Source organism: Peromyscus leucopus, chromosome 9, assembly GCF_004664715.2.
Source record: "Peromyscus leucopus breed LL Stock chromosome 9, UCI_PerLeu_2.1, whole genome shotgun sequence".
In the NCBI taxonomy this organism is placed as follows: domain Eukaryota; kingdom Metazoa; phylum Chordata; class Mammalia; order Rodentia; family Cricetidae; genus Peromyscus; species Peromyscus leucopus.
In genome coordinates this window covers 70,643,491-70,656,888 of record NC_051070.1, presented here as the reverse complement: position 1 = coordinate 70,656,888, position 13,398 = coordinate 70,643,491, and the positions used below count along the sequence as shown (strand labels likewise).

Here is a 13,398-nt window from a genome sequence, read left to right as displayed (position 1 = left end):
TTGTACAATTTTACAGCCTTAGACTTTTGCACAGACTGACATACTGCATATGTACCTCCTCCTACAAAGCAGGCTTCAATCCCAGGAGAAAGTAGTTGGTCACCCCTACAAATCGTCAGATCACTACTACACCATTGGGCACGCCTTGCTTGTCAGGTTAGTCATTTAGAACACTAGGGCCACAGGACACAGCATGATTTTGAAACAGAGTATCACCAACTCCTTTAAGAATCTGTTATACAGGGCTTTTGGATTGCCATACACATGGGCATGCTAGAATCAGCTCACACAGAAAGGAGATGAAAGCTTACCCTTTATTTCAGATGTTGCTCTCTGAACCTACTCATCAAACTGTTCATTTTGCGCTGTTTATTTAAACCAAGATATCATAGTACACAATACATGCTAAATATACACAATAAATGTGAATTTGAAAAAAAAACATTAAGCATCAATCAACAATATATCAAAACTTCATTGGTCATTTTGGCTTTATTTTATGTATTTCCAATATCTATATGTTAGTTTCTAGTCTCAAACAATGTTACAAATGTTGTCCTAGAATGTCTGACACAGCAAAAAGGGTGCCACTCCAGCCCTGGTGTCAGGTTTGAAGACAGGCTGCAGGTGTCTGGGGAGCAGTGTGTATTTGCTGCACAGAAGTAGATGGCTGAATCTGCAGGCTGGGTGGCTGTGATGTACAGGGAAAGGTGTTTGGCTTTCTTATCCAACAGAAGGGTGAGTCTTTGGCTCTGCTTTCTTTCCGCATTTGACCGGATGTCAATGATGACCTGAGGATGCTTCCCAGGCTCTTGCTTATACCAAAGGAAGTAGACTGAGGCACTGTCTGTGTAAGTACAGTTGATGGCAGCGCTGTCTCCCTCCTGGACACTCAGGGTGGAAGGATGCTGCTCCACCTGCTCACCTCTGCTCTCCCCTATTCAGAAAGATGGAGAGAAAGGAGAAAGGTTGTCAAGTCATTTTTCTTCCTCATCTTTTTCCTGTAGTAAATAGAGAAAACCCAAATGAAGCCATTCTGCTGAACATCCACGGACCTCCCACTAACATACCCAATCATCTTACACTCCTTAACTCACAATTCATCTGCAGCCAGAAGAAAATGAACAACGCATGAACAGCTGTCTTCATTGTGCTTCCTATTGAGATCAATTGTAGGTGCTCAGTCTCTAGCCAGCTGAGCATCTTGAAAATTCCAATTGGCCCGTTGTTGTTATAACAATCATACATGCTGAGTTATTTGCCCAGCCAATAAGAAAAAGCCCATTCCTTTAGAATTCACTAAGATGGCCTTTCTGTGCATCAGCTGAGGTGCACTGCCACCCTGTGGTCAGATTTCTCACTGCAGAAATCTAGTTCAGTTTTTCTCTTATACTGATTCTGATCTCAGCCCACCTCTGCCATCCTTAGTCTTCCAACCTAGCTGTGATCACACAGACTGTGCATCTGCTCAACCAGATGAGACCACTAACTCTGTACTCACTCATGTGAGTGCCACATTGTTGGACCTACCTGTGTTACACAGCCTATGAACCAGTCTAACTAGGTGAGTGCTCCAGATCCCCAATATCCCACTCAGTCTTCACACTCCCAGACCTAGCTATGGTTACACCACCTGTGCACCAGACCAGCCAGTTGAGTTTTTCAGATTCCATCTACTCACATCTTCCCCACACTCCCAGAAAGCCTACTTTGTGCCCTGCAGCCTTCATACCAACCTAGAGTGGTAAGTTGCCCAGAACCTCTGCATGCCATTCCCACATTCCCAGGAAAAGCTGGACTTGAACAGCTTTTGCACCAGCACACAGACATAGACCTGACACACAGTCACACATTTTCTTGACAACCATTGAATTAGAATCATTCTCATCCCTGCCATCAATAATGGGTATCTCTATTTGAAGGACTGACCTACCAGACCTTCTGAAACCAACCTGATCTGAGCAATAGCAAAAATAGAAACCAAATTCTACTCAACAGAGGCAGGCTATAATATCAGATGCAATGAAAGAATTCTACATGCCTACATCATATCACAAACACACATGCATTATTAAAGGCCAAGACAACCCAAACGTCCACAAAACCCACCAGTTCTATAGAAATGTTCTCCAATAGGAATTACCTAGATGGACCTCAGGACACTAAACAGAGACTAAAAGGTATGGGAAAAAGAATCTGTAGAAAGAGCAATAGCAGGACACAGTTTCTATGAAGTGGAAATGGAAAAAGTAAAGGGGCCTTTAAATGGAGAGTGAGGACAGAGATCAGTGTAGGGGAAGAGGGAGAGAGGAGGGATAAATAACATTCAGGGTGTTTCAAAAAGTCACAGACAATCATATTATTCTCTATTTACCCCAAATTACATGTAATATATATATATATATATATATATATATATTATTTATATATATGCGTGTGTATACATAAATAAATAATCAAAATGATGTTATGCCACTTGGGGTGATAATGCTCCCCTGAAGCCATAGACTGTTCAGCATAACACCTGACATGAGAAACCTCATTTCAAGTGTTTGGTCATGACAGCCCAAGACAGGACTCCCAAAGCAACATAGACTATTGTTATTGTCTTTAGTTGACTCAAAGATTTGAGGATAAGTCCCCATTCCTAAAGATATTACATACTTTGGATATAGGACTTGGAAGAATGGGCTACAACTGACCAAGGAGTCTATTGCCTGAGGATTCTCATAGTATCCAGAGATTTTCCAAAATCAGGAAGGAAAAAAGCAGTCAATAGTCCTATCCAGCTGTAATACCTAAGAGCCACAACAATGACCAGCATCCATATCATCAATAGTGTCACTTCTGTCTTGGAAGTAACCAACAACCATTGAACTGGAATTATAGCTTACTCAGTAGGAGGAAATTCATACCTGGTACTATCAACTTCACCGACTACTCATGACTAGAGAGGTCAGGAACTCTAAAAGAGAACTACCCACTGCCATTTTCCTAAACTAGTGTAATCCCTAACTGCATTCTAAATAATTATCCTCATGGCCACAGATGTTGTGGAATATTATTTTAACTCTGTAAAGATGTGTTACATTTGTTTATGCTATAGAATATTACTTTAACTATGTGAAGGTGTGTTACATTTGTTTCTGCTGTCTTAGTTAATGATGTAAAGATGTGTTACATTTATTTGTGCTGCATTTGTTTAATTATGTATAGATGTGTTGCTGTTTCATCTTGCCTGCCTAAGGTACCTGATTGGTCTAAAAAAAAATGTGAATGGCAAATAGCTAGGCAGGAGAGAGATAAGGATTGCTGGCAGGCAGATGGAAAAGGGAGGGGAAAAATCTAGGTTTGTGAGAAAGAAAAGAATGAAGAGAAAGAGGAATAAAGCCCAGGGCCAGAAGCCAGGCAGCTGCCAGCCAGCCAACCATGGAGACAACAGGAAAGTAAGATATACAGAAGGAAGGGGGAGGGAAGGTTAAAAACCCCTGAGGCAAAATGTACATAAAGGTTAATTTATAAGAACTAGCAAAAAACAAGCCTAAGGTAAGGTTGAGCATTGCAGAAAGGCTGGTCCAGGTTAGAATACATTGACATAGCATCAAGGTAGGGTGTAATAGAACCATTTCTGCATTACTTCTTGGCCTTCACTGACTTTGGAGGAGCCAATACACTCTATCTCATTGAATAAAGTTAAAACTTGCTATATAAAATCTAGGCTGGCCCTAAGCTTATGATCTTTCTGCTTCAACGTCCAACACAAACACTTTTGTGTGCATGCTTTTGTTGTAGTTGTTATGCTTTAGCAAGTTTTGTCTCTGATGGAAGGTTGGTTTGCCTTTTTTTTTTATTTTGAGGATTATTTGAAAAAAGTATTGGGCAAATAGGGGATGGGGAGGATCTTGGAGGACTTAAAGTATGGAAAAGAATATAATCAAAACATATTGTATAAAAAGGTCAAAAAATGATAAAATTGTAATTAAAAAATACTGACATTGCTCTGTTAGTGTATCTTGGGTTTTGGTGCAATGATGTATTATATCCTGTGACTTTTCTGACTTTACCTTGTATAATTTCACTCACTAGTGTTTAAATTATCATTCTTTTAGCAACTTCTTTTTCTTTCTTTCTTTCTTTTTTTTTTTTTTTTTTTTTTTTTTGGTTTTTCGAGACAGGGTTTCTCTGTGTAGCTTTGCGCCTCTTTTCCTGGGACTCACTTGGTAGTCCAGGCTGGCCTCAAACTCACAGAGATCCGACTGGCTCTGCCTCCCGAGTGCTGGGATTAAAGGCGTGTGCCACCACCGCCAGGCTAGCAACTTCTTTTTCAAGGTGTATAATTGGATGTCAGGTCCTCCTCAGAAATGTAAAACTCCAAATGAACATGTGACACTTTCTGAATTTGGAAATGACACTTGAGCTCTTGTGGCAACAGCAACAAACACATCTAGTGAACAGTTGAAGACACAGGCTTTATTAAATCTAGGTTTGATGATTGTAGTAGAGCAATGTTTCTGAAATGGTTTAAGTACTCATACAAATTAATTTTGTGTAAGTCTTCTTTTATAATAAACATAGACTTATATATTAATAATTTAATACTTTCTCAGACATTTTTTTGGTAAGTTGAGGAGATCTGATAAGGTGAAGATGACTTCATTATTTGTATCTTAGTTACTGTTTATTAATATAAGGACACACCATGACCAAGCAACTTATAAAAGAAATTTAATTTGGGGCTTGCTTAAAGTTTCAAAGGTAAATCCATTATTATCATGGCTGGGAGCATGGCAGCAGGCCGGCATGGTCCTAAAGAAATAGCTGAGAGATTTTCAATCCTGAACAGTAGACAGCAGGCAGAGAAAAAGACACTGGACCAGGTATAAGCTTTTTAACCTCAAGTCCACTTCCAGTGACACACCTCCTCCAACACTTCCTCCAACAAGACCACACCTCCTAATGCTTTCCAAATATTTCATCAACTGGGGACAAAGCATGCAAGTATATGAGCTTACGGGGGAATTTTTCACTCAAACCAATATAATTCATATGCAATTGAGACTCCTTGTTGATGCATTTTACACTGAATGTTCAATTATAAGGAAAATTAATTTATATGAACTCAAAGCAGTTGGAATAGCACACACAAACTCACAAGCTCAGTTACACAAAATTCCAGCATGACGTATGAGTACCAAGTCCCATCCTTAACTAAGGAGATATTGGCATCTGATAGCAACTAGGAAAGTGAGAATCTGTTTTCTTTAAGGGTATGTCCCCAGCAGGTCAACCACACTCTCAGGAAGGCCATTCATCCAAGACACCACAAACTGTACTTAAAAGTTTTGTTTTTTCCAGAAACAAAGAAAGAAAAGCTGGAAAGTAAAGATGAGGGGTGGGACTAGTAGAAACTGGTGGAGAAGTGAATATGATTAAAGTACATTGTATGAAATTCTCAAAAAAGCTAGTAAAAGTCCCATTCTTCTGATAATGGAAAGATAATGCAATTGAGTGAAACACTGAGTAAACTCTTTTCTGTTCCTTGAAGAGCACGTCTGTTTGATGCCTTTGTAGAGCAATGATTGAAGAGCAGTGAACACTGTACAGTGGGTCTACCTGACAGCACTGTGAACCTTGTCATCTTTGTCAGTTGTCCCAGTACTCTTCATGAGAACTTCTTCCTGAAAACGGGAATCTGTAAGGAAAGGGTGCACTGATGGGAAACAGCAATCCTGAACTGTCTATGTTAGTGGAGAGGACAGAGATACAACATAACTTGGTAACCCCCCAGTTGTGCAAATCCTCCCGCCGAGGCTCCCTGTGGCAGGGCTGTAGCTGCACACACAGCTGCAGTTTGGGTCCATGCTGCAGGCTTCCTGGGAGCACTGTGCATCAGCAGCACAGAGGTAGGTGCCTGAGTCCTCCAGGTGGGCATCCCTGATGTGCAGGGTGCTGTAGCGCTCCTTGGAGTCGAATGTTGACTTTAACCTCCCATTCTCCTTTGTTCCTGCAGTCATAAAGAACCACCTGAGGAGGCTGCCGCCGGGATTCTGCCGAAACCACTGCACACTTGTCGTGGTTGTAGAAAAATTGCATCTCAGAGAAGAGCCGGCTCCCTCGTGGAGACTGAGGGCTGGAGGACTCTGTTCCACCTGCATCCCTCTCACGCCGGCTCAGAAAGGGAAAAAAAAAAAAAAAAAAAAAAAAAAAAAAAAAAAAAAAAAAAAAAAAAAAAAAAAAAAAAAAACATGACAATCCTTCTGCAGGTTCCACCTTGTCAGATATCCCGGGAGACAGCCATGAGGAGCTTTGGGTCACCTGTGTTCTGCCCCTCCCGCTGGCAGCTCTGGAACACCCCTAACCCATCTGGGAGAGCCACAACTCACAGCAAACCTGCACCCACAGCAGCCCCAGCACAGCTCCCAGGCTCCTCTCCATGGATCCTGTCAAACTGCTGAGACTCCTTCACCCCAGTTTCAGACAGTGTCTAACTTAGTTCCAACCATGAGCAGGCTCTCCCTCTTTCACCAGGCACCAATAAAATCTGAGCTCTTTCATCCTGATGGAAATCCCCACCCACAGCAGCCCAGTGAGGCCTCACAATAACTGCTCCCTAGCTGTGGATGAAAACCCTGCAGGGAACAGGAAGCTATGTCATCTACAGCTTGAAAACTAAAAAGGGTTTATTTGTTTGTTTGTTTGATTTAACAGTTAAAGTAAGAGACATTTGAGGTAAATTGTGAGAAGGAGGGGATGATATATCAGGAAAGAGCCAAGGTCTTTGTACATCATAGAACTTAGAAGGATAGAAAGAGTAAACTATTTTACAGAATTTGAGAAATCAGTTGTATGAAAATTCTGATAAAAGAAAACTCTTTGATGGTGTGCAATGTGTGCTGAGGAATAAATATACTTTCTTGAAATCAGCAGATCACCAATGCTAAGAAATGTTTCCAATGAAACTTTCATTTGTTAAAACAATCAGGTTATGAACACAACATTCACCTTGATTCATTTTCTACTTCTGTCCTTTTCCTGTCCCTTCCCTGCACCCTACACACCCACACATTGCTGGTCAAGTTCAATAGTATTCTCTGTATTTTCTTCTTCTGTTTTTGTGCCTTATTATTTTCCTCCCTTCGACTAATTATTCGTGTTTCTGCTAGTCTGAGAGGAGTCAATGAAAAGTTCGGCTATCACAGGTATTGGAATAGTTTCTGGGTCCGTGAACTCTGGAGATTTTCAACATAAAATGTTAAAACTTGAAGTCACAGAGTTAAATGTTTTCTACTGAGCTTTAGAGATCATGTTGACTAGTACAATTCTATTTTCTTATCTGTCCTCAAGAAATCATCCTCAGAGTGGATTTCCAGTCACCTCAAGTTTTATAGTTCCACAGAACAGCACAGCTAACAGCCAGGAATAAACTTTGCTGTCTGTGACTGACAGCCTCACATGTTCTCTGGTCTCTTTAAACTGCCCAACCCTTCAGGAACTTCAGAAAGTCATTTCTGGGAAGCCTGCAGTGCCCCCTAGTGGACCAACACCATCAGCAAAGGTGACTTCAGGCCATAACTCCACATGTCACACAAAAGCAACCCCCTTCACTTCTTTAGTTCCTGATGGAGGAAATGCAAGATGGTCAGAAGACATGACAGTCTAGATTGAGTGGGGGGTAAAGGTGAATCACTTTGAAAGTGATACATCATGGAGATTAAACCTCTAAATACGCTGTTATTTCTTACCATGAGATATTTATTAGACTTATATAATTTAATTCAAAATAAATCTATAAGCATTGACTAAAATTTTACTGAAAGTGATAATAAGAACATAATAATAAGAATAATAAAAGTGGAGGAGACACTGATTTACTCTGTAATGAATAAGACTAAAATACAGGGATCTGAATAAAACAAATAGCATCAGGGAAGAGTGTAAACTGAGAGTTGTGTGATCCCAGGAACAGGAGAAATGTCCACATGCAGATGATCAGACTCTGAAGAAGGCAGGCATGATGATAGGATAGTAAACATAAGTGACCCCCAAAATTTTACCAGGGGATTCCTACAGCTCATAAACACCTTTAGCAAAGAAGATGAATACAGGATTAACTCATAATAATCAGTAGCCCTCCAAATATACAAAAGACAGATGGGATGAGAAAGAAATCAGGAAAACAACACCCTATACAATAGCCACAAATAATATAAAATATCTTGAGGTGACTCTAACCAAACAAGTGAAAGACCTGTATGACAGGAATTCAAGCCTTTGAAGAAAGAAATTGAGGAGACTATCAGAAGATGGAATGTTCTCTCACGCTCATAGATTGGAAGGATTAACATAGTAAAAATGGCCAGCTTACCAAAAGCAATCTAAAGATTCAATGCAGTCCCCATCAAAATTCCAATACAATTCTTTTTTTTTCTTTTTTTTTTCTTTCTGGAGACAGGGTTTCTCTGTGTAGCTTTGCTCCTCTCCTGGAACTCACTCTGTAGCACAGGCTGGCCTTGAACTCACAGAGATCTGCCTGCCTCTGCCTCCCGAGTGCTGAGATTAAAGGTGTGCACCACCTCTGCCCCCCAACACAATTCTTTACAGGTCTTAAAGAAGAAGACTCAACTTCATATGGAAAAATGAAAAAAAAAACAAAGATAGCTAAAACAATCCTGTACAATAAAAGAACTTCTGAAGGTATCACCATTCCTGATTTCAATCTCTGCTATGAAGCAATAGTAAAAAAAAAAAAACCCAGCATAGTATTGGTGTTAAAAAAAAAAGACAGGTGATCAGTTGAATCACATCAAAGACCAGACATAAATCCACACACCTATGGACACCTAATTTTTTGATAAAGAAGTTAGAAATATATGATGGAAAAAAAGCATCATCAGCAAATGGTGCTGGTCTACCTGGATGTCAACATGCAGAGGAATGCAAATAGAACCATATCTATCACCCTGTTCAAAATTCATGTCCAAGTGGATCAAAGACCTCAACATAAAACCAGATACACTGAATCTAATAGAAGATAAAGTGGGGTATAGCTTTGAACCATTGGCACATGAGACAACTTTTTGTACAAAACACCAATAGCACAGGGACTAAGATCAGCAATTAATAAATGAGACTGCACGAACTGAAAAAAACTTTGGTAATGCAAAGGATACGGTCAATAGGACAAAATGGAAATGATCAGAATTGAAAAAGATTTTCAACAACTCCACATATGACAGAGGGCTAATTTCCAAAATAAATAAACTAGACCTCAACAAACCTAATAATCCAATTTTTAAAAATGGAATACAGATCTAAATAGAGAATTCTCAACAGAGAAACCTCAAATGTCTGAGAAACAAAGAAATGTTCAACATCCTTAGCCTTTAGCGAAATGCAAAACAAAATGAATTTGAGATCCTATCTTACACCTGGCAGGATAGCTAAGTTGAAAAACAGGAGTGACAGTTCATGCTGTCCAGGATCTGCAGCAAGGGGAACACTCCTCCATTGCTGGTGGGAGTGCAAACTTGTACAGACACTTTGGAAATCAATATGGCAGTTTCTCAGAAAATTTGGAATTCATCTACCTCAGTATCCAACTGTACCATTCCTGGGCATATACCCAAAGGACTCTACATCTTACCAAATGGATGCTTGCTCAACTATGTTCATTGGAGCTTTATTAGCAATATTCAGAAACTGGAAACAACCTAGATGTCCCTCAATCAAAGAATAGATTTAAAAATGTGATACATTTACACAATGAAGTGTTACTTGGCTGTTAAAAAGGTAAGAAAGACCATTCTTGAGCTGTGCTTATAAAATGAGCATTCAACTCCCCTTGGTTGAAGTAGTAAAAAGATTCTAATGAAGCAGAGAGAAATCTTTAGCTTTGGAAGGAGCAGGTGCTGAATGGCTTCCCCTGTGTCAGAGGAGAGACTCCTGGAAAGGAAATATCAGCTTCTGTTCAGTTCAGAGAGAACGAATTTAGCAAGGATGCAGAGGCTGTGACCTGTGACATCAGCAGGCCCTTTGCTGGACATTCTATTGTATCCTGGAGAGCTCTTGGAATCCCCAGTGATGTCACTAGTGTTGTAGCAACACCATGTGAGCTTAGTACATTCGTTCAGTGCCTATAAGGTTCACCCACAGGTATGTTGTCAAGACTGAGGTGTCTACTTGGGAGAGAGAATGGACAGCATGGAAAGACCAGAGTGAGAAAGAAGGAAGCTGGCCCTAGGTCTCACTGCAAAACATGGAGAAATAAATGGTCCTGGGGAAGACACAGTGAGTTCATGGAAGGGACTAGGGAGCTTTCTGGATATGATGCCCTTGAGCTTACCAGGCCTAGGGCTCAGGAACTGGGAGCATCTGGGGAGCAACAGGCCTATCATGCTTCTCTGAGTTCCTAAAGGACTGAAGTACATCATGGATTAATGATGGTTTGTTTGACAGTCATGAATTGACAAGGCTGTAGACTTTATGCTGGGGACCCTCTGCTTTCACGCTGAGTGGAAAAGGAAACACAGTGGAACTAATGAGTTTTCAATGCTATCACTGCACTTCTCCCCCACTGGAGTCCTTTAGGTTGTGTGCCACTAATAATAGAAAAGGAGAGTGCCCTGGCAAAGCTTGAGGTTGTCATGCTTTAAATTACATCCTCTACCAGGGCTGAGGCAACAAGTGACTTCCAGTGACTCCTAGGCTTCTGACTTCCCAGCTGTGGGTGGCATACAGGTCCCCAGTTCAGCCTGAGAGCTACTAGAGCCAGTGGACCTGGGTACAGACTGCCCTTCCTGCCAGTTCTTGGTGTCCTGGGCAGTTCTGCCATCTTGCAGCTCCCAGTCTTGAGAAGATTTAATGACCATAGATGTAGGATTATTTTGACAGGCTGAGGATTGGGGTGACAGATTTGAGGCTCCAAGAGAATAGTTTCTCCAACTACCTCAACATAGTATGACTAAGTTGTGTGCTCCCCTAGGAATTTTCAGTCCCTAAGGGATGAATAATAGTATTGTGTGCCTCAGTTGAAACACCTGATGTGCAGAGTCTAAATTCAACTGTTCATTCAGCATGATGTCCTCTTCATTGTTTTCTGCTCATTTATGATTTATGTAGTCTTTGTGTGATGTATGCATGTGTGTGTGTGTAGATGTGTACATTGGTGTGTGTGCACAGGCCAGATACAGACATCTGGTCTTGTCCTCTGTCACTCTTTCCCTTATTCCCTTTAGCCCAGGTCTCCCAGGGAACCTGAAATTTTCTGTTTTGGTTAATTGGACTGGACAACACTGGATCTCCTGTGTTCTCCAAAGTAGATCTCCTGTCTTGTCTTGTCTCTTCTAATTGTTACAATTTTCAATAGCTCAGAAAGAGGAAGGATGTAGTAGCTCTCTCTTTATTTTACACTTATTTATTGTTTTGGAATTAATGTGTTTTGTAATAAATAACAAAAGTCAAACAATACAGTTATTTAAAAAATAAAAAGCAGATTTGTTTTTCCTTTCACTGCACAGAGCTAACACCATAGAAATTATCTGGTTTGTCTCATTGGCTTCACTACACAGAATCCCACAGTGCATCTCCTTGCTGACATTGTGTTGCTGACTATATCATATGCATGGATGTGTCTCAGAATAGATTCCCTCTCATAGCTGTGCCGAGTTCCTGAAAAGCACTGCAGGTGATGTCACTAGTCTTCTTCTGACTGACATGTGGTTGAATTCATATCATATGCACTGTAATTGTTGAAAACTTCCTGGGTGTTGACCATGGGTCACTTTCTTTCACTTAAGCTGTCAAGGTCTTCTGTGGAGAACAAGGTAGGTTGAGTGAAGAGATTATGATGGGTTAACTTGAAATCTGTGGGAACAATGAGTCTCGGGATGGATAAAGTTCATGGAAGCAGGCCAGGGTAGCAGAACTCGGCTGAGTCTAAGAGCCTTGTAGACAACAGGAAGGACCCACTACCTCCTCCTGCATCAGAAGAGGTTAGGAAAGACAGTAGTCTTCTCCCTGGTTATTCTGTATGAATAAATGTGTGTGTGTGTGTGTGTGTGTGTGTGTGTGTGTGTGTGTGTGTGTGTGTGTATGTGTCTGTGTGTGTCTGTGTCTGTGTCTGTGTTGTGTAGTGCATTTCTGTTCATCCCTCTGTGTGTGTGTGTACCTCTATGTGTGTTTGTGTATGTCTACTGCCAGTTGTTTGCACAATAGTGTCCCTTTCTGTGTGTATGTTTCTCCATGTGTTACTGAGTGTGGTTATTTGTGTTCATGTTTCCTGTATTGTGTAGGAGAAAGTGCTTGTATTGTACTAGTGTTTGTGAGTATGGGTGCTTATATGTGAAAATATGTGATTGTGTGCACTGATGTATTCACTTTGGTATGTGTGTGTATTCTGCATATTTATGTTTGTTTACTCAGGAAACATCTTTAATGATGATGGTGTCCAGCGCTATTGAGAAAGTACTGTGCTTGCTCACTTGCATCCATTGAATATTTTAAGCTACTGCCTATCTTTCTGCATGTCCACCTAGCTCTCTAGAACAAAAGGACACAAAACCTACTGTAATTCAGTGGTTTTGAGGTATTTGTACAGGGGAAAATATTTATCTGTAAGAAAGAAAAGGCTTTGGAGCAAACCAAAGAATGTGGTACAGGAAGGGGAGGAGGAGTCCACTGTGGCAAATCGAGGTGTCTGAGAGGCAGGATAGGCTGACTGAGGGTTCATGTCCCTTCTGTGCTCTGGGTGAATGGTGACTGTACATTCAATGGTCAGGTGGCTGACTGTGTCTTCTCTGTACCCTGTTTTGTCCTCATCCACATTGCCTGCTATCATTTTCTTTCCACATTTGCCTAATCATGGCTCACTTAAACTTGGCCTTGGAGCTTGGACTGGATTTTGTTCATTGAGAGATTCTGACTTGCAGTGTGATTATAGCTGCATCTAAGTCCAGCAGAAGTCCATAGCCGTGCTGTGGTGTGAGAATGGGGCTGTCTCAGTGCACCCCACTTAGGCTAATGATAGTTGAGAGCACTCACCATGTGCTCTATCTGTAGCAATCAGTAACTGCTATTATTCAAAGTTGTTCACTCTGAGTTAAAATTAGCCTCATGGAGGGTTGGGGAACGTGAGGACCCTCAGAGATTGCTGGTGGTGTAAAAAGATGTAGCCCAGTGAAAAGCCACACAGAATTCTTCAGAAAGTTAATTCTTCACTGCAGTCCCCAGGTGACCCAGTGATTCCAGAACATGAAGTAGGTGTCCACAAAGAAGCTAGAGGATATCAGAGTTATAGCAGCATTCCTCAGAGTAGCCGCAAAGTAGAAACTATCTAGATTTCCATCATTACATGAGTGAAAAAGTACTATGTGGTAAGTCTTTCCATGGAATATATGTTTA

General features: G+C 40.9%; 1 gene segment (V, D, J or C); it reads right to left on the bottom strand.

Annotated features, from left to right (window-relative positions):
- Positions 1-521: 521 nt before the first annotated feature.
- Positions 522-1,199, bottom strand: LOC119088463. The segment is given in 2 exon segments: positions 522-937; positions 1,098-1,199. Coding segments are annotated over 2 exon segments (468 nt in total).
- Between the last annotated feature and the right edge of the window lie 12,199 nt (positions 1,200-13,398).